The sequence below is a fragment of the Melospiza georgiana genome, chromosome 4 (assembly GCF_028018845.1).
Source record: "Melospiza georgiana isolate bMelGeo1 chromosome 4, bMelGeo1.pri, whole genome shotgun sequence".
NCBI lineage: Eukaryota > Metazoa > Chordata > Aves > Passeriformes > Passerellidae > Melospiza > Melospiza georgiana.
In genome coordinates this window covers 67,358,561-67,381,099 of record NC_080433.1, presented here as the reverse complement: position 1 = coordinate 67,381,099, position 22,539 = coordinate 67,358,561, and the positions used below count along the sequence as shown (strand labels likewise).

The 22,539-nt window shown below is 41.1% G+C and overlaps 1 protein-coding gene and 1 long non-coding RNA gene across 5 annotated transcripts in view; one reads left to right on the top strand and one right to left on the bottom strand.

The window, feature by feature from the left end:
* The window catches only part of ATXN7L1 (ataxin 7 like 1), a 110,580-nt gene extending 110,176 nt beyond the window's left edge, over positions 1-404 (bottom strand). For all 4 annotated transcript variants that reach the window (XM_058022387.1, XM_058022386.1, XM_058022388.1 and 1 more), the window contains exon 1: positions 177-404. In XM_058022387.1, coding sequence (XP_057878370.1) covers positions 177-291 — 115 coding nt within the window. In that variant the 5' untranslated portion in view covers positions 292-404. The remainder of the gene's footprint in view (positions 1-176) is intronic.
* Positions 405-634: 230 nt separating this feature from the next.
* Positions 635-4,515, top strand: LOC131082755 (uncharacterized). Its single transcript, XR_009114379.1, has 3 exons — positions 635-713; positions 949-1,088; positions 3,286-4,515. It is a non-coding gene; the product is annotated as an uncharacterized LOC131082755 (long non-coding RNA).
* Positions 4,516-22,539: the final 18,024 nt, after the last annotated feature.

Sequence of the window (22,539 nt, the reverse complement as noted above, 5' to 3'; positions counted from 1 at the left end):
TGGCACGGGGGCTCGGCCGAGCGTCAGCTGAGCGCCCGGGGGGGCGGCACCTCCCGGCCCCGGCGGGAGGAGGGAGGGAGGGAGGGGAGCGGAGGGGGGGCGGCCCGGCCGGACCCCGGCCCCGCTCCGGGGGGAGCGGCGTGCGGAGCCGGACCGCGGCCGGTCCCTGCCCTTACTGTGCGGGGGGGCGGCGCCGTGCGCGTGCGGGGGGGCGGCCTCCCGCACCCAGGCGGCCCACGGCTGGCCCAGGAACGCCTCGGGACTGGGCACGGGCCGCTCCAGGGCCGCCATGGCGCCGCGCCTGCTCCTGCCTCCTTGTTGCTTTTCCCGTTTCCTTCGGCGGCGGCGGCGGCGAGCGAGCGAGCGAGACACGGGATTCGAGAACGCCGCACGTCATCCTCGGGACGTTCCGCCGCCCACACGGGGGTAGTGTCAGCCCCTGCTCCCTATCAGATCGGGCTCCCCGCCGCACAGCGCGCATGCCCGCGTCCCCCGCGCCTGCGCCCCGCGCCGCCGGCACCGGGCCCGCGCCCGCCCCGAGGGGCGCCGGACCCGCGCAGCCCCCGCGCTGCCCCTCCGGCTCGGCACGGCTCGGCTCGGCCCGGCGGAGCGGAGCGGAGCGGGACCGGCGGCACTGGAGCCCCGCCGGGAGGGCGCAGCCGCCGGCCGTGTGCGCCTCGGGGCTGCGCGCCCCGCGTCTCGCCGCTCCCGCAGTAAGTGCCTGGGACGGGCTCTCGGTAGCTGCGGCACGGCCCCTCCGCGCTCCAGCGCGGCCGCGGACCGGACCCGGAGTGCGGGGCTGGGGCTCCCCCGCTGCCCTGCTTCCAGCTGCGCTCCTGTGGATCACCTATAGCCACAACCACAGCCATTTTGTTATCCAAATACTGCCTGGTCTGTAGTAGGCTCCGTCTGTTTGCAAATGGGATTTTTCTCGTCTTGGTGTTCTAGGCTACGCTACAGCAGCTCTGAACTCGCAGGTCCGGCTTCTCTCAAACCATACCGAGGTTTTCATCTCGCTCTACATAACCTATGGGACGTAAATGCTTTTAATTTAGGATAGTGTCATTTTTGCTTATTTCACCATTGAGGTAAGAATAGAAAATAAGCGTGAACATTTTTATACTCACTATACTTGCTCTGGATTAGGAGTTTCAGCATAAGCCTGTTGCTTCAACTCATACCTCTTAAGCTAAATATAAAGGCTCCCAGTGAAGGACTTGGTTTTATTTAAGCAGCCTCACATATCCCTCACGTAGTGGTTTCATACAGCTCTGCAGCCCCGTTAGGGGTGATGTGACTGAAGTCAATGGTCCAACAGACGCTTCTCTCAGTGGTGATGTGAGCTTTGTGTGATCCCATCCTTGTCCTGCATCTTTTCCCAGACACTCGTTCACTTTTTTCTGGTTCAAACCTTTGTGAGGCAATACTGAGGCAGAACATGGAATTAATGTGGACTCAAAAAAAAAAAAAAAAAACAAACCAAGAAACATACAAACCACAAAAAAACCCCAAAACCAAACAAACAAAACCCACCAAAACATTTCAGGCCTGCTCAAAAGCTGGAGTGGTGGCCAGAGGGGCAGGACAGGAGTTGCTGAAGGTATATGGTGCTGCAGTCTAGAATGGATTTAAATAAATTTCCCACAACTTCATTAGGACTAAGCTCTTTGTAGTGCTAAAATGGATAAACATTTGAGGCACAGGACAGACACTCTTTGCCTTATATACACTGTCAACACACTCCACCTCTTCCAAAAAGCAGCTGGAATATACAAGTCCCGTCCCTAGTGCCCAGAGGTGAGCTGAAAAGCTTTCATTCTGTATGGCCTAGCCAGGGTGCCTCCAGTCAGGTGAACATTATCTACAAGAAACGTGAGTAACACTATCAAAGAAGCAGAAAGCTCACCAAAATACCCTTCAAATAAAACCAGGCAATCACAGCAGGCTTGTTAGCAGCCATCATGAAGCAGACATAGGATGCATGATCTTTCATTGACTACATGGGGAATTTCCAGAAGCAGGAAGGGTAGTTGTGATGTAATACAAATCCCTGGCAAGCTGTATTTAGGAATATTATGTGCAGTTCTATTCCACCAATTTAAATTTATCTTTCTACCAAAAAAAAGTGTGGACATGGTTATGAGAAGGATCAGAGGATTTAAGATTCTATCATTTGAGGAGAGTTTTACTTAGTCTAACAAAATTCAGCTGGTAGTGAATAAGTTTGATGTTTTTAATTATAAGGACACATAATTCCTTCCACATCAATGAGGAAGAAAAAAAGAATAGACATAAATTGCTTATGCTGAGATTGAAAACTCTGCCCACTATACTGAAAACCACTTTGGTCAGGAAGAGCAAGATGGAATTCCTTAGACGGAATGATAAATGACATGAACTTAATAGTCAACCATGTTTGACACTTGTGTTCAAATTCACTGCAAGATAATTGAGCAAATGTCTTGACATTGGCCAAATAGTCTCATAATTAGAGAAGTTAAACTGCACAGCTTTTGCCATAACAGTGGTGTGATTACTGTAGATGTGGATCTGGAGAGAGAATGCCAAAGAAAGGCGTGTGAGCACCCAGGAAATCCCCATCGATGAAAACCGACCTTAGGTTTCAGGGCCAAGTGTCCAACTAATATTAAACACTACTACAGGATGCACAAGTAGTAAAGCAACTCCTAATCATACAACTGAGAAACAAGGGGAGGGGTAAAGTATTTAATACAAGCTGCCTCAAACCAAGAAAAAAAAAAGAAGAAACTTTCCAGCTTTAACACATGGTACAGATCTACATGCTGCTTACCGTGACACACTACAGGCAGTCTAGGTTCTTAACAGAAACAGACCATATGAAGGAAAATTAGCATAAAATCAAAGATTCAAGATGTACCAATTCCTTCCTAAAAAGAAACAATCCAGTGACTTACAGTTTAAGAGAAAGGTTTCCAAAGCCCTCCCCAAGGAATTTCTCCTTCCTCCTATATTCAAAGGCCACATTATCATTAAACAAATGGTTCCACAATCAGAATCATAGGATCATTTATGTTGGAAAAGACCTTTAGGATTGAGTCCTACTATTAACCCTAATTCCATCACTGAAACATGTCCCTAAATGACACAGCTACACATATACCCAGCTTTCCTGCGATCAGCATCTTTTCTTTAAAGAGTGTGAGTTCTGTTTTGATTACATCTATGCTGCCTCTACGATCTGCACCAAGAAATAACGCCATCCCTGAGCAAGCCAGCCTTCAATTTGTCTCCTTTGTCTTGTAGGGTGCAAATCCTGAAGCTGCAGAAAAGCATCCTCACTTCTGCACCAGGACTTCTCTCCAAGAACACCTCACTCCACATTGGTGTCAAATAAACCAGTGTATGTTGCATGGACAGCTGTGATTGTGTTCCAGAGCCTTATAGCAAAATAGGAAGAGAGTTGATCACACAGGATTACCTGTGAGTTTTCCCATTGTTAGGAATATATGTGGTGCTGTCTTGTGAATGCGAGCTCGAGCTGCAGCTTTACTGTAGACAGACCATGCAGATGGTTTCTTCTCCCCTTCTACTGGCATCTGCTTCCACAAAATTCATAGAAAGACAAACATATTTAAGACTTTCATTCCTCTTTCAGATTTGTTTTTATTAATCAGTTGGGCCAGAGTTTATGGATGGAGAGGGAAAGAAGTGAGGGAAAGTCACAAACATGGTCACAGAAGACTTTGTTCCTTAGGAAATTAGTAAAAAAACATGCACGTGAAAGTGCAGATTAAACAGCCTCTGTTGTTTTGGTTTTTTTTCCACCTGCTCACCAATACAGAAATTTAATTCTTCTATGACCTTGAACAAGTCATTCTGCCACAGAAAAATAATTAAGTCAGTCAGGAAAGGTCCTTCTTTCCCTCCCTGGTCCCTGAGGATTCTTTAATTTCAATTGCCGAGCAGAAGCTTCTTTTTTCTATGTGATTTTTCAGAATCCAAGGTAATACAGCCTTGATTTTGTTTGCAGCTTCTAAATACTAGAGTGATCCAATCATAACATGGTATTAAAAAAGTAAACTACTAGCAAATGATGGCCTTTAACTAATAAATAGCAAAATACAGATAAAACCTCAACTCTAATCTTTTTAATCCATATATCATTGGTCTTTTAATAAGATGATCTCCAAATGCAAGCTTTTTGTCTGGTAACCAAAAGATAAAAATTATATGATATCTATATCATGTCTGTGATATCTATACCTTCTTACTCTAATTATGTTTAAAGACTTGGGCTTTATAAAAGCACAGTAAAAGTTATGAGATTAGAAGACATCCAAAGCTGCATATCAATATTTGGCTTATTTGGAGACCAATCCGACATTTTTATATAATTTTCAGAATCTGAATTTGAAGACATGACAAACTAAAACAGCAATTCTCACTTGTGGCTCTCAGGAACATCATATGTAGTCACCAGGTACAAATAAACAATGACACAATTTAACTTCAATTGTACTGTCACACACTGAGAAAATACCATGAGAGTGCTGAGGGTGCGTGTGTAGTCACAACAACAACAACAACAAAATCATGTATACCTGGCAATACCTGCACCAGATGGCTTTAAACTGACTGCAAAAGTATTGTAAAAAGCCAGCTGTATAAGGCCTCAATATCATAACAAGATTATAAACATCTGATGCTTGTAACAAAGTCATGATTTAAGCAGTTTGGCAGGAGATTCATAAATACTTCCCAGGGTCCTGTTGTGCAATGGATTTACCACAATGGTGGTTTTGTCTTATATTGCAGAAATCTTTACATAGCAGACAGTTTTATGAACCCAGGTATCTACTTTGGTGGAAGTGGAGCAGTAAATGAATCACAAGATTTTCTTACAGATAGTCAGTGATGGAGTTTGCATAAGAAAAGCACCAGCAAAGTAGCTGGGTGTCAGGTCACAGGGGTGCAGAAATTTTAATCCTTCAGCATTCTGAGGAGTGCAAAACTAGCTTGTATGTTTACTTGTGTGCAAGCTATGTCTATGGTGGACTTTTACACTCATGCTAATTTGAAACCTTTTGATTATCTATTTGCAGTCATCTGTTTGCAGTCTCTCTTTCCACAGTGGATAAATGAAGTTTCTCTTTAATGCTACAGCAACACCTCAGGTTAGCTGAGACGTTTGTGTTGACAAGGTACAAAATCCACCAAATGGGTAGTCCTGCATTTCTCCATTAAAGCTGATTCTGAAACTTTTTTTTTTAATACAATGTAACATTCTAGTGTGCTATGTGATAATTGGAGTAGTTGAAGTCATTAAATAAATTAGATACTTTTAAAAAAGTCCTATATCTAGGTTTCTGCAAAAAGATGTGTACAGGATGCCCATTAAAACAACTCAGGAGTTAGCAAGCCAAGTGTAGAAGCCACTATGAGCCAGTCTCCCTAGAGCCACTCTGGCCAAAAATGTGGTCCCTGTACTATTTCTGATCTCTTTGTAATTTCAGAAGGTGTCTCAAACACTATGTGAGTACCATCATAGCAGACTTCAGCTGGAAAATGGTATTAAATAGACATTTATAGCAGAAAAATCTGTTTTAAATGTCCTCTGAAATAACACAAGAAAAAAAGCCTGAATTATGCCTTCGGTTCCATATCTGCCAAAGAAACTGGCACTTAAAAAAGAAACAGAAAAAATGGAGAACTGAAAAAGAAATTCAAAGTGAGATACTTTTGTATCGCAACAAAATCATGTTTCTCAAAAAAGGGTTGCAAATTGCTCCACACAAAACAAAGCAATGCTTGAAACACAGCAGCTCTAATCAGATGAAATGGGAAATCTAAAGAGAGGTGCACCACACAGGTTTATGAGCAGACAATGCACAATTAGGTAACTTTCTACATTGAACTCTAGAAACTTTAGAGAAGGAATTATACCAAAAATAAGGCTATGAACTAGCAATGGAAATCAACAGTTACTGCACATTTCAAACCCTAGAGTTATGCAAGTACTGTGAAAAAAATTGCACTTCCTTTTGCTCCAGTGACTAAACAATTTTTTCTCGTGTTGGTTGTCATCTAAATGGCATTAACCTACTACTGTAGTGTCTTTTTCCAGAGGATAAGTTTTCTTCTCTACTTTATTACTGTTGCTGGAGTGTTTCTGGTACCAAAGCTGGCCATGGTACCCTTTGTGCAGTGCAGGCATGTATCCTCACTGAACAGGAGGATTTACCAATTGCTTCAGAGAAGCAAAACAATTTCTTTTTTTTTTTTTTCAGCAACTGTTTCAGGTTTCAGCCAGGAGCCTCTGAGAATTCAGTTTCTGACCCATGCCAGTTGCCAGGATTTTCTCTCTCGAAAATACTCCCAGTGTCCTGACTTCCACCAAACACCTGACCATCCTCTCTCAGTGCTATAGCATAACCTGTATGAAACATGGATCTCAAACTCCCTTCTTAAAACGCACTACCCAGAGTCCCTGGTCTAACACTTCATCAGCTGCTCTTGTGGCAAGAAACAGGGTTAGACGAGGTCAGAGCAGTGCATTCACTGAAGGAGAGTGACAACTAATGCAAATGTTTTGGAAATTGAAAGACATGAATGACAGGTCAAAGAGTACTTGGCAGGCTAAAATTCAGTTTGCTTGTATTGACAGGCACTCAGGAAAGATCACAGACAAATTGTTTTAAAACATCGTCACTGCATGTCTCGTACTGCTTCTTAAAATTACTAAACATATCTAGCGCTGGTGCAGCAGATCCCTTTTATTATACTTACTAAATATTCATCAGTTTTGTTTGTTGCTTGGTTTGGTTTTTTTTTTTATTTGAAAGAGGTTTTTTGGTAAATAAAAGTAACAATAATATTCTCAAAGGCCATATCCAGATTTTAGAGGAAGGCTCTTAACTAACCATTTGGGACAGAAAGGAAGAAATTTGTAGGAATTCCATGCATTTTTGGAAGACAGAGTAAAATTCTTTAGATTTTGAGATATAAAACCTCTTGGGAGTGGAGAAAGTTACCTTGCCTCAGAATGAAGTCTGCTTTCAAATAGCGTGCTGCTTTCCTGTGCTTTGCTCTCCCACAATGCCTGTATGAATAACCAAGACCACAAAACATGAGTCCCCAAAGATCTTTGCACATTTCTCATGAGGTAGGCATAGAAATATTCTTTCATTAAAAATTAAGTTTGCCCTGATGAATAATGTATATTATAACTTTCCATTCACCAGCCACGTTTGCGGGTGTTGGCAGCACACAACAGCAGCTTCCTGCCTTTCCCTCATTGCATTGGAGCCAACTTTCTCCTGTTCCTTCTCAACAGAGATGCCATATTTGTCCAGTTTGTATCCTTCCTTCTCCCAAATGCTTCCCTTTTCTGAGTTTTGTTCCCGCTTTTCTGTCACTTTACTCTAACCCTGCATGGTGTGTTTTCATTGTTGGGCCTGTTTTTCACTCTCAGCTCACATCTCTCCCCACCCTCCCACTTGGGCCCAGCTGCCTCACCAGAGGCAACCATGTCTTTTAAGACACAGTACCTTGATTTTATCCCCTACTTTGCAGTTTAGGAGACTTTCCTCTCCTTTCCCATGCGTCCCTCAGTGGAGGACACATCTCTCAGTCCTGAGTCACCTCTCCTCCTCCCACCAATGAGCTGCCTGTTTGGAGCTGCCCTCTTTTCCTCTCTAAACAATTCCTCCTGTCTTAGGGCATGTCCCCTCTCCTTCTCCCCTCTCCTCTGCCGCTCCCTGGAAGGCCAGCAGTCCTTCCCAGCCTAACCCTGGCCCTGGCTGGAGCTCCTTGGCCTCAGTGATCTGGCTCCCATCCCACCATTTTCCACAAGTGCTGGAGCCCTGTCTGTGCCCCTCTCTCAGCAGCTCACCGATCCCCACTGTAAAAGGGACTCAGCTCTGGCAGGGCCAGGCACCATGGTGAGTGGGCTGAGGGGAGGCACCCACAAGCTGCCAGAAGATTTCAGCCTGGGAGAGATGGCCTCAGTGTTTGGGAGTCACTTGAGTGTCCTTCAGCCTGGCTGTGAAAGTTTTGGTCCAGCCAGAAAAGAGATTTGAGTGAGAGTCACATTGCTACACCTTTGGTAAGGTCACATTTGGTCCTTGATCAGTGGAGAGCAGAGGACCCAGCCCACTCACATGGCTCCCCAAGTCCTCTCTGCTCCTAGAGGCTGGCTCCAATCACACCTTGCTCGAGGTTCTGAAATGTTTTGACAGTTGTTATGGTATGTCCTACTTCCAGCTCGTACAGGAAGCAGACGTGTTGAAATCACAGAAGAAAGCAAGCCTGTTCATCTTGTATTTCTGGCTGAGGCTGGAAGTGGAGTGCCAGAAATCAATTGTGTCTCATCTATTATAGAGGGAATTCTCTTGTAGCTCTGTGCATTGTTGTGCTAATTTTGCAAGGAGATTTGTCCTAATAAGATTCCCATTACAACCAGGAAGAGTCAAATGTAGTATTTCTGATAAGCACTGCAAGTTCTGTGCTCAGCCAAAATAGATCTCAAAGGCCTTAGCAGGATTGGGGTGTAGTTAGTGATGTGTTTGACACCAAAATGCACCCAAAGTAAAAATTATGTGTGATGTTTAAGCACTGACTTACATGTGTAAACCTCCCATGGCCACCCTGAACTTCTGTCATCAGACTTCACCTGACCTTTTACAAAGGCAATGTGGTTGCAGAGACCTGATGTGGATGGATCTCAGTTACAGTCTCACAGATCAAGTGAATTTTTAAATTAAATCCTCCTCTTGATAAAAATACATTGTCCTTTGCTATTTTTTGGAAACCTGTGGTTTGATGAGTGCTCCTGAGCATTGTTTCCTTTAAGGAATCCAAGTATAAGCATACTACTAATAATACTTTGGGTTTAAATGGAAACCATAGCTGGTAAAGACAAAAGTTCAGACATCATAAAAAATACTCCATGTTACTTATGAAGGGTGCATACTTCTGAAATGCCTATGAGCTAAGACTGCACCTTTGCAGGCTCAGATTAAGAGAATCTTTGTACATCTATGGCCATCAAACATGTTAACTGGCTAATAACATCCAGTGGTACAGGTCTGTGCATTTAATCAAATCTTGTTTTGTAGACACTCAGCATGTGACATCTGGTATATGCAAAAGTTACAAGACTGATGAAAAGTGAACAATAGTGGTTTAGGGAAAAAATTAACTGAAAATCATTAGTATTTGAGAATATTGTAATTCAACTTCAGATGCTAATTTGATCCAAGATTAACAGAACTGTCTGTTGTTTCCCAAATCTTTTAATTGACAGATAAAAAACTGCTTTTTCTTTAGGATACGGCAGGCATCTGTGGATTCCCTGTCTGTGTTTAATTCTGCCAAATCATATATAACAATAATAATAGATTATTTGAAAATACCCAAATCTAAACCATTAAGCATGAACTCCTCTTCCTCCCTCTATGGAATTGCAATCTTTTTCTGTGTATACTAAATCTGAGCCCTTAAAAACTTGCATTCATATTGACATTCAAGGATTCTGTAGTAATCTGATAATACAATGCCTGGTTTTCCTTCTGCACTAAGAAGACTATTGGCACTGCAGCTGCTGGTGACTTCAAAATATTACAGTTGTGGTCTGTGGTACAGGAAAGCTGGCAAAATGAGAATGCTTTATGTCTAGCGGGCTGAAAAATTTTGCAGTAGATTATTTGTCTAAGCATATATTGACTGTCAGTTCTCTATAAAAAGAGGTGTCTACTCTTCTGTTTACAGGAGAAGTGGAGCCCTTTTTCTGTGCCCTCACACATCATCATAATCAGCACAATTAATACAACTCACTGAAATCTATTAGTAGCGTAAGCAGTGGCATTTTATTGAATTATGTGTTCATGTCACTGTTGAGTTGCACACTTCTGATTATTTCTAAAGTTGTTTGTAAGCAATGGAGCAAAACTTATGCCATGCTCTTATAAAAAAAATACAGTGCTAGAGGCTGTATGGAAACAGAGTGAGTTTCAATGGCGACAAGACCTAAGAATTTGAGTGCCTTGGTAAACACAATATACAACAGCAGTACAATAGGAATTGAAACTGAGAGACAAGTCTGCATTGGAGGGGTTAGAATTGGTCTTCTATGGAGAACTTACAGGTGCATAGAGCCATGAACCTGTGTCTTCTGGATTTGTAGAGGGACAACTTGAAGGACATCTCTGGGTTCTGAAAGTGCTCATATGTGGGTGAATTCCTCCATTTATTCAGGGCTTTATGATTTTGCCTATGGAAATTTTTACATCAGCTGACAAAACCCTCTCAGTCTGTCTTTGTCAATCTGAATCTTAATGTAGCCAACTGTTCTGTTCTGATCTCACACTACGTTTGTGGTGTAAGAGTCTAAGAGCATGCTGTGTCAGCTATGGGATTATTGGTCCTAGATTTTGCAAAATTTCCCATACACATTTTTGAAACAACAGCAGATAATTATGAGAATTGGCAGATGCCACAGACATAATTGTTTTCAGCAGCTACAATAGATGTTTTAAAAACATTTCCATATTCAAACCTTTAGTTGGTTCAGGGGTAGTAAAATACAATTCTTCCTATTGTCTCCTGCCCTCGGGACATCCTCTAGGGAAAGGAACCAGCAGGACCTCGTCCCTCTTTCCAGCTGCTTTTCACCTGCCTGGCTCACCTTTTAGGTCACTGCTCCAGGTAATTTGCTGGGCTGCCTCTCTGATCTGCTGCTTCTACACCTGTCTGGATTTTGCAAAGGCTTCAGAAAAATCATACCTCAAAAGAAGTATTCCATCAAAATGAAACCATGTCTGGAAAGACAGTTGAACTCATCAGTATTTTATTTCAGAAAGTTCTATCAATAAAAAGTTCCATTGGCATCAAAATATTATATGTTAATATTTAAGGCATGATAATTATGTAACTGTCGCTTTCCTTTTCTCCTGTCCTTCTTTCAAACTTAACCTGACCTGACCTGGGATTAAACAGTCAGAAGGGTTGTCACCATAACTTGTTTTTCTTGCTCAAAGATCACAAGTAGGCTGACCTCAGCACAGAGCAGAAATGGATGGAGTGGCAGAAGGTAAGTGATGGTACACACGTGATCTTGACCTATGCGTTTATACCCATACCCTGCCTGCAGCACAGGTGGTCACACATTAGTGAGATGACAAAGTTTTCCTTTTTTCTGTATTCTTTCCCTTCCCTACTCTGTTTACCTAAGCAGCAGGAGTCATCCTAACAGTTGTTAGTGGGAAAAGATACAGAATGTAATACATCTTCTTGTCCCTCAGGAAAGACATTTGGTAAATTTGGAATGAGCATCTAATTCTCTCCAGGATGCTCTGAATGTAAATTTGGAAAGAGGAATTTCTCCAAATAATTATAGTTTAAATTCCGAATTGCAAATATATTTATTTTCTTTGCTTTTATGTTGGCGCGTGTTGCACACATGCTGGAAGAGATTTCTTTTTTGTGGTTGCTATGGTAAAAAGCAGTCCCCAGTCCTTTTACTTAAAACCCATGAACTGCAATTAACTGTTTAATGTTGTAACAGACAACAGCTCTAGTAACACCTTAACAGCTTTGAGCATGATACTCCCATCATCTCAGCAGATGGTGATTTTTGGCATTCTGTGTTTTCAGTTTATTCTTCTCCTTTATAGTCCTTGCCATTATATCTTCTAAATGCTTCTGGACTAACTTAATTGCAATTTGATTATACTGAGACAGCCCTCAGATCTCAGATCTTTCTGGATTACTGTTAAAGGTGATCGATATATGAAAAATAATTTGTGCGTGTATCCCGTCATCAATTAAAACACCACATTTTAAAGTAAGAATCTGTTTCTTCTCATCTGTAACCATAAAAATACAATCTTGAAACACGCTTAGTCTGCATAGGAGCCCTACATCTGAACAGAAAAGGAGAAATAAATTATTCTTTTGTGAAGGAGTAACTCTGAATGTTTGTCAAGAGTCTGAATTAAATAAGAATTACCACTTTCAACTAGTTTTACTACAGGGTGTTGCCCTTCATTATTATTTCTATAGAGATGGAGACTGAATTCCTCATGAATTTTGCTCATTGTTTTAAAGATATATGACTAATATAAATGCTTTTAAATAGGGACCTTCAATTAAATTTAGAAAAAAATCAACTTTGCGAAGACATTATCAAAAGCAATATTGCCTTGTGAAACTGTCTTTCAGCTACTCTTCCATTTTCTCCCATATAATCACTGTTGTATCCTAGTTTGTAGTTGCAGCTGTATTCCATCTCTAATTTTGTTTTTCATTTAGAAATAAATTCTTTGGAATTAAAATCAGCACTGTTCTCAATGTTGCTCGTTATGTATTTATCAGGCAGAACACTTTAGATGTTTCATTCTGTAATACAGGGCCAAATAAAGTTTTTTTAGTACCTTTACCAGCAGTATTAGCATTTCTTCTTTTTTAGGGAAAAAAAACCCAAACCAAAAAACAAGAGGCGAAAAGGAAAAGAATCATTTTCCCAAAGTCATAACAAGATAATATTGCAGTTTCAGGTTTTAAAATATGAATGTCTCATTCACAGCTATTTCCTGGCTGACTCCAGGTTTCTATGATTGTTATTTATTCAGGGCTGATAGTGTGCTTGACATTGTGCAAATATAGAAAGAGATATTCATGTGGACTATCTGCCAGGATTTCCTAGTTGTTAGTGGCAGTGTTAGCCTCTTTAAGCAAAAGCTTGAGGCTGTCTCTAAAGCAGAGATGCTTTTCCCTCCTGCCAACAGGCAGCTTCCTACATATGACCGTGGGAAACACTCCTGAAATGCACAAGGCTCTGGAAGGATGGACCCAGTGGAGTTTTGTTCAATTAGTGCAGCAGCAGTGTGTGGTAGCTCTAACTAATCAAACCTTTAAGACCAGGCATGGTAATTTTAAAAGCAGGAAATCTTGGGGAGAAGTAACTGGGAAGAATCAATCCTTCTGATTTAATACCTAAAGAATCACAGAGAGACTGTTTGCCTGAATACTGCATGGTGTAAAATCCCGTGCCTTCTGTGAAATCCATGAACTGTTTTGTAATTTATTTGTAGGACTTACTGATGGCCTGTGTACTTAATTAACCTGGATAGTGCTGGTGTCCCTCGAGTTGTTGCTGCCTTTGCAGACTCTCCTTTGCCAGGCTGACATCTGCCCCTGGCTTTGTCAGAAACAATATATTCCAAATTGTAGCACTGAAGGCTTTTGTCCAGGACTAATTTCTTAGGTTAGGGACATTAGGGCCAGGGGGAAAAAAAAGTGAAAAATCTTAGTCTAAATGGGAGGAATGTTTGTCTTTTGCTCAAAATCTATCTTTGGATTTCCTTTTCAAATGAGTCTCTGAAAAATCTTTCTAAGGATCTTTAGTGGCACTTCCTTGACTCTATCCATGAAAGAGTAGAAGTGCTGTCTGCTGTTTCATAAAGAATATTTTTGTCATGATCACTTATAAAAACAGTAAAACAACCCAAATACTACCAACAAAACCAACTTGCAGTGAATGAAAAGGTGGAATGCAAACACTTGTCCTTGTTTTCTTCCTGGATATGCATTTCATGATCTGATTCTTTCTCTCCCCCTAGCAGAATGAATGGATGATGACTATCAGCTTATCTCTTTGTCTGAGGTGGTGATACCACCCAAGCTAACACTGAAAGGCCTTCTTAGAGCCACACAAATCATATATAAGAGCCAGTATCTAAAGCTCCACATCCAGAAATGAGCACCTCTGCCACGTCTCATACAGAGGCAGCCAAACCAAAAAGATTTGTAGAAAAATAAACAAAGCTCTGAGGAGCTTGAAAGCTGAAGTGAAATATCTTGAGGTCAATTCAGAACTGCAAGGAAAGTTTAAAATGGATATATCAAATCTGATATATAAATTACAATTCCTGTATTAGTCATATTTGTTATATCCCACATTTTGTTTGGAAAAGAGAAGACAGTGCTCAAATTTCCTTGCCTCTCCACCCACCTCCTTCAAAGTGTTCCCTTTAGCTTTCAAGCAATTTATTTACACTGAGCAAAATGTCTGGTTTGCACTCACAGGAAAAGTTTTAATTAATTCTCATTTTACAAATCCTCCACAATATTTATTCAAAAGATTGGCAAATGCCAGGAAGTTCACCCATCCCTGAAAAAATAAGTTTTGTAAACAAATCTGGCAACAAATTAATTTTAACAGCAGCAATCCTGTTAATCTGTCAAGATGTAGCTTGTTTCTGACACTTGAATAAATTCTTTTTCCTTAAGAATAGAAAATAATTTGCTACAAACAAACCATTTAGCTGGGACATGGTGACTGTCCCTCTGCTATTTCACAGAAAATTTAATTCAACAGAAAAAAAGCTAACAGTATAACGTTTAGCACCTTTTTTTTTTTTTTAAATAGAAACAAGGCTAAATTTCTGTATTCACAACAACATCAGGGCCTTCAGGGCCCTTGAAACCCATATACTTGGTGTATCCCACAAACTGCACCAGCATTACTGCACACCTCTGAACTTAAACAAAGGGTGTGTTTCAGGCCCTATTCCACAGGAATTTTTTTGCCCAGACCCCTATTTCCTGGCCATTTTTTCCTGTCCATATCATCCACTTGCTCAATTCTCATCCAGCCTCAATTAATGGTCCCAGTTCCCTGTGCATCAACACCAGCACTTGTGCAGGTGCATTGGCCTGAGACAGCCCAGGCTGATGTGACACAACTGAGTGGACAGTGCAGCTTAGTCTGGTTTCATCAAGAAAAATGTCCATGCCCAGAAAAATGTTTTGTGCAAGGAAATGGTCTCAGATGTTTGCAAATATCAGCAAGGCAAAATAAGCAAGCCCTGCCACTTGCCATCAATGTTGATTGAAACAAAAGATCCATTGGTGCTGATGTTCAACTTAAATGGACATCACCCTACTCTGTGTTAAGAATTCATCCAACTGGACTGCTGGGTGTGTGGACATTTTGGGGTGTTCACCTCTTGATTCTTAAAGAGATTTGGCATGTCATCCCACTGCTGCTCCTTAGCACAGGAAAACAATTTGTGACTCTATTTGAAAACCATTTCTAACTCTATTTTACATCACTGCTTCATAACACTGCGTGTCCTGGTGTAAAGGCTCAGCTGGTGCAAATGTCATTATAGTCCTGGCAGTTTGTACCAGCAGGTAAAATCTGCCATCCATCTTTCCTGACACTTCCCCAGCTCCTTCAAACTTTAAGAGGCTGATCCAGATCCCAGTGAAGCCACTGACAGCTTTGTGCTGGATCCAGCAGTATGCAGCCTCTTAAATACAGCAATTAGGACATAGCTAATGTTAGTAATCCTTCCCTGCCTGCCTGGAACACCCAAACTGTCTGAGTCAGGCAAAAGCCTGAGGAAATCAGCTGGATTTGGGTTGAATCTGAAAGGTCAGTCTGTGTCCCCATGGACTAAGAGGTATGGGGGAGTTCCAGAATTTGCTGCCAGTTTGTTGCTATTTATTTCTGGAAGCTCTTAGCTTAGATTTTTTTAAGCTAAACTTACTTATGGGGAACTGAGAGGATAAGAGTAAGGGCTTTGGAAAGTCACATTCCTAGATGCTTTAACATGTGTTTGTAAATCTACAACCCTTGCTTTTCAGGTTCCTTTTTAGATGGAATTTTAATTCACATTGTGGACACTCAGGAGAGCACACATATTCCATTTCTTTTCAAATACCATATTTAAGGACTTTGCCAAATCACCAAACGCAAAGAAAATAACCCTAAAAATCCTGGCAGAGTTTGACATCAGTAACTTTATACAGTACTATTATTGTGAGACACTTTATTATCTAAACAATTCCTCATTTGGAGGAACTTCAGATACACATTTTTGCAGTGTATTTAAAATCAGTGTAGAAAATGAAAGAATTTATAGTTGGTGTAGGGATTTATATCTGATGATGTGAAATAATGGATTTTTAAAATATAAGCACATATATATATATAAAATTAACTTAGCAGCAGCCTCTTGCTTAATTGGCACTCATGTTAAATAAAAGAAAAGGAGTAGTGGGTGTCTAAAACTTTCTCAGGTAGAAAAACAATATTCTTTTATATTTGACTCTGATTCTCTTTGTGATTTAATCCTTTCATTTACATGGCTAGGGGGCAGAAATAGTGGGAAAGTCACAGCCACAAGCAATAACATGGCAATTAACTCAGAGGTACTGGTGGGACATTTAAGTAATTTTAAGTCAACATTTATAAACATGATGCTGCTGGCTTGAAAACTGGACATTATTTGCAGCTTTGGAAGATTTGATTACTTAACTGATTTCGATTTTCAAATTGCTTTTGAAATCAACCACTGGTTTGAATCTGCTCCAGATGGGCAATGACTGAAAATTGTTATAATCTGGCATGTGTTTGGTGGCGTAGATAAGCGAGTTGATGGCCTCGTTAAAAGTATCTCAAGCATATGTGCTGATTAAAAACCCCCTCATCTCAGGCCCAGCAGGGTTTTGGCTGAAGGGAACTGAGCTGCTCTGTCACCCCTTTCGGGCATGGCAACAGGAGGAACTTCCTAAAGCTGCTGTACACAGAGGAGAATGGGAAATGTGTCCCACTGTGCCTGCAGGCCAGCAGGAGCTCCTGTGGGAGCACAAGTGTCCTCACCACCTGAATGAGCATCACACAGCTGAGAGCAGGGGCTTTGGAAGGCTAAAAGTGGTATTTAGTTTTCCACCAACAGGTCCTCAAAATCATTGCCTATCTGATTAAAAAATGGTCCAGAGAGAGGCACTGAAAGTTCAAAGGCTCTGAACATCAGAACCAGACATCCCAAACCCCCCTTGTTGTCTCTGCAGAGAAACAGATGTTTCAAAAGTACATCACTTCCCATCCTAAATGCAACTGCTAAAATTGGTCACATTAGTTGTGCCCTAGTAGTGCCTCTTTGTCTCCAAAGCAAGCCTAAGGTGACCATAGAACAATACCATATACAGGTCTGTGTTTTAGGCAGGCAGAAAAATCCCATTCTCAACAGCATCCCATAATTCTGGCAGCTACTTGCTAAACTGCTATGAGAATATTTTGCACTTTTTTCATAACCTCAGAACAACTGAATAGGGTCTTTCCCCCAAAGTGTTATGACTCAGCTCCCACAACAGTAATTTTTTTTAAAGGAGAAAATGTACCATTTCTAATAACAAGCCTGGTGAAGACACTGACCAAAATGATGTCCCTGGCACATAATATCCCCAGGTTTTAGGATGCTTTGTAACCATTGCCTGCATGAATTAAATGGCTCTTTTCTGTTTAGACAGCTGGATTTCTGTGTGGCACTAGATGGCAATATTCCCTCAGCTCCTGCAATGGTCAGGGGAGCCACACACAGCAAAGGGACACATCCTGACCTTGTTTCCTTGTTGTCACCCATGCAACTCATAATATAACAGCCAGGTTTTATGTGATTAAACTCAGTCTGGGCTGCAGGGCTTTTTAAAATCTCTGTGCATTCATCCACCTACCTTTACAGCTTCATAGCTCTCTGTCAAAACATTTATTGGACACTAGGTTTACTGTGTGGGATCTTCTGTTTCATTAAGAAAGCTCTTATGGTCTCAGGCTGTTCTATGATGTCGATGCTAAAATCCACAGGCAAGAAATATATACATCTGGAATATTGCACTGGTTTCCTGCTGCCTTTTGTGGATTAATGTGGTGGCAGATTCAGTCAAGTCATTACTCAGATATAATGTTGCCTCATGTCAATTGTAAGTGGATTATTTTTTCCATCCATGTTTGTTCTCATATAAAATCAGCATAATCTAAACTCAGCAACTGCAAAAAAGTAATTCTGTGTCTGTACCCAGATGAATTTAACCCTATCTCTATGTGATATTTCTAAAGGTTTTCTCTAGTCAGCAGAGAACAACAAGGAAAAGGGCCAGCAAATGAATAATTCTATCTCCTTTGGGTGATGAAGATTTTTTTTTTTGCCTTTGTACCACTTTATCAAGGTCCAGGTCTACTGAAATTGCTCCTTTCAAAACCAGGCTTGTCACTGATTTTTGTGAGACCATGATCATTATAATGATTTTCCAATGATTAAGTTCTGTGAAACAAAAGTGGAGAGTGAAACTTCCCTCCTTACATACCATGTCCCTCTTCTGGTCCCCTGGAGAGCCACAGAGCCCAGCTGAAGATCTCAAAGCCCTTGAAACCATAAACAAACAAAATTTCACACTGTTAGGGAGTAGTGAATTATTCTCAATCCTCTTGTTCAAAGGATGGAGGAACTTATGTGTAAAAAGCCATCTATCTCCATGTGAAACTCCCCCACCTGAGCCCTCACCCTGTGCCCTTTTCTGTTAGTTGCACACTTTTCTGTGGGTTGATTTTTCAAAGTCAATAGGAAATATTTTATGTGTGCTAAAATGCAAGGTTGCTTTTGCAAAAATAATCCAATCACTTTTGCTGGTAAAACAGGGAAGATTTTTCATGTTTCATAATGCAAAGGTTTTTCATGTTTCATAATGTTTAAGTAATTCTTGATAATATAATAAAATACTTGACTAAATGAAGTGCATCACACTGTGTACATAGAAACCTTAGAGTCTGTGTACCCATATTTTCCCAGAGCATTCTTTCTTGTTGTCCTTGCATCTTTTGCTATTCACAGCCTGGTTTATATATTTACCAAACAGCTCAGGTGGCCAAGCAATTACAATAACAAATGTGTAATAGGGAGTGAATGCTGTGTCATGAGGTACAAAGTATTGCTGCATGGGTTCAGGCCCTCATCCAACAACCAGTAAATGCAAAAAGAGGACTTCATTGGCATCAACACATTTTTCACTGTATCTTTAATGGCACTAGAACTTAGTTTGGAAGATATTATTAAAATTCAAGGGTTAAACGTATTTGGTATGGACAAGTGACACAATTTTTTGTAGACACCAAATGCTCTATCACACATTATTCATCTCAAATCACAAAACACAGAATACTTGCTGGTAACATCTACATTTGCTTGGGTGAATGAATATTAAAACTTGTTATCACTGACTTCCATGTTTTGTTAAGGCAGAAGAAAATACAGTATTTTTAAGCAGCACAAGAACTTCTTAAAGAGAAAAATATTTAGCAACCATGTGGTTTTTGCAGTCATGGTGTCTTACAGTTGACATGATTGAGCTTGGGCGTTGGACTAGGACCTCTGTCTTTTCTGGAGTTTCTGTGTGGCTTTGCTGTTGTCACTTGATCTTTACATTGGAGCATTCAAGTACCTCTGGAGCTTTCTTTAATTCGTGTCCTTGTAATCATCTTTTTGCCTCAGACCACACTTTCTAGATGAAGCAGAGGGAATGGGATAGATCAGAAAAATCTCTGCTACCTTAATGCCTTCCATATTCCCAGTGGTCCTAAAATAAGTGCTCAAATTCTTTGTTGCAAAAGACAGACTCAGGATTCCTTCTTCTCTGGCAAATGCTTTCATTTCTTGGGTGTATAACTGCTGGAGCAATGGGAGGACTTGTTTTCAGCACAGACCAGTGCCTTCTATCATACTCTCATCTGTTGATCTTTTCCTTGGAACCAGGATTCTTTAATCTCTTGAAAGATGTTGCATCTTCCTCATATTCTCCATTTTACCTGCTTGTCCAGAAGACTTTTTTTCAGAAGTACATTTTATTTTGCTCCAAAGAACCCAAATAAAGTTGCAAATTATCTTGAAAACCAGAGAATTACAAAAAACTTTTTTTTTTGTCCCCTTTGTTTGCTCCAAAATTAATCTTCCCTCTATTTTGCCTGAAAACTCCCTAGTTGTATTCTTCCTTGTGTTGCCTTGACCTCTCTTCATCTAGTTGCTTTATATTCCCAGGAAGCTCATTCCTGATCTCCTTAGAGGGTAAATGCTGCTGTTTCTAGACTGGCCAGTGAATTTCTGCCTTGCTCACCTTTTCCTAACCAGCTCCCATGCTTTTCTCTACTTGATTTTCAACCTCTTCTAGGCTCTCTTTTAATTCTGGCTGCCCTTTCACCTCATGCCTCACAGCCTGGCAGGTGGAATCTGAGAACCACAGGAATCCACTTGGAGGAATACAAGAACTGAGGGATCTGAGGGAAGTAAAGGGACACACTGGAAGTGACTCAAGGAAGAAGAAAGAGTCCGAGCCCTTTCTGCTCTCCCTTACTCCACCCAGATGAGCTGCTCTCCACACTGCCCCTCCTGCGGGCTTGCTTGGCTCTCCCCTCATCTCCACGGTCACCTTTAGTCTCCTCACAACAGGCTTGAACCATGAGGCTTAACAGGAACTACTTGAAAGCCCTGGAGACATATCTAGAGGGAATGCAGAAATTAGCTGCTCTATGGGTATTTACTTAGTACCTGAAACAATTACCCATTGCATTTCCAGGTGAAGTTAGGGACAGGATAGCATTGCAAGCACGTGTGCATTCCTGATGCCTTTCCCATACATGTCTCCTGTAGCTCTCTGCAGTGTTTGTATCACAAATAATGTCTGGTTTATGTTTATGGACTTTGAATCCTTGCTGAAATTAGATCTGTGCACATTTTCAGAAAGAGGATCAAAACAAAGAAGCTGAGAAATATATTTATAAATATAAATACATAAAGATATATATAATACATATAACATATTTTAAATATATTTATATTTATTTAGGAACAAAAAAAAGCCACACCAAAACCAAATTCCCCCTTCTCCCCACCAAAACCCAGCCTAAGAAGAAAAGAAAGAAAATAAAGGATGAAATTGTGACCTATGAGTTCTGAAGAAGTCTTGTCTATCCAGAGTATAGGATGGAATCAGTCCTATCCCTCAAAGCAGATCCTAAACAAATTTAGAAATCCTGAAAGACTTTGAAATTTATCCCAGATGTTTCTGTAGTTTTTTCAAGACCTAAAGAAACAGGCTTATAATGGGATAGGTTACACATTACAACTAAAAGGACGAAATAAAGCTAGCAGCAGTTTAACAGTGTTCTGGTAATTAGTAGAAGATCACTGTACAAGACATCACAGTGTACAAGCCCGATTCATGCCTGTGCACACAGACCTCATCTTTGTGAGGCATCCTGTCACATCAAAAGCTTCCTTGTGAACTCAGGAAGTGCATATGAAGGGATGGGCAAAGAGCTGGCAGGCAAAGGGACATGTTAGAATTTTTTGACACTATAAATATATTTACATTATTATCAGCATAACTAGGTAATTTGAGAGTGAGACTTTCCACACACTTTCTTTACTAATGTGAAGTCTAGGCACACATTTCCTGGGACGAAGGAAGATCAGCTTCCTTGGTACTACAGGTTGTGCTCCCAAATGATATCGTGTGGCCACATCCACTTCAAACCATTACAAGGTCCTAGAAGCACTTTAAAATAGATGCAGATTAGCCATAAAATGAGTACTTCTCATGATTCCTCAGATCAGTATCTGATACGCAGGTATGGTTCAGTTCCAATCAACAGGCTTTACTGATGCATCTTTTCCAGCAGAATTCACAGGTACCATACACAGGTGCCATAGCCTGAGGTGACTGCAGCAGGCACAGGCAGTGCCTGCCCTGGTGTTAAACTGGCTGCTCATGCTCAGCATGTTCAATTAACAGGATCATGCTACACAAAACACAGAAGCAAGGCACAGAACTTTCTGAGCTGCTGTCAGCTTTCAGTGGGACAACCACAGAGGGTCGTGCAGAAACATCCAGAGGTGCCAGCTGAGATCACAATTCAGTCAGGTTTCTCCACAGCTGTGTTAAATCTGAATCTCAAAATTCTGCCTCTTAGCAGAGCTGCTAAGTTTGTGTGGAGGTGTTGAGAATCAACTTGATGAATCCCTGAGCAACCTGATTTAATTAAGCCTGCTTTGAGCAGGATATTTGACTAGGTGACCTCCAGAGGTCCCTTCCAGGCTAAATTATTCTATGAGTGAATTCTAATGCCCCTATACTGCACCCAGTTCCAGTATTCATGTCACTTCTCTCCCATGCTCCAGGAACTAACACTAGGACTGTCCTTAGTTTAAAAAAAAAAAAAGTTGGCTGTATTGTGAGCTAGCAAGTTAAATTCCTAATCTCAGGGAACCAGTGCACTTCTGTGGGGAACCATGGTGTTCCTGAGACAGCTGCAGCGAAGCTGCATCATGTACAAACTTCATCATGTACACATGCCTCACCTCCAGGTGTGTAGTATCTGTGTTCTGAGAGATGTTCTGAAAAACAAGAAAACCTTCAGATTCCTGGTTTGGGTAAAAACCATGAGTAATTGATTCTGGTGGGTGAAGAGAGCACATCATTGCTGGAGTGGTGAAAGCAACATGGTATTTCCAGATTTAAAACATACTAGATTCTCTTCACAATGCTTCATTGAATAAGATGATTATAGTGGAAGGACAATTAATGACTGTTTTCCCCAGTACAGACCAGGGCTGTGAATGAAGTGTCAGCAAGGAGCAGCTCCCTGACGAGCAAACAAGCTGGTGGTGTTTGGAAACTCCCTTGGAGACACAGGTCCTTTGTTTCATTTCTCACTGCACA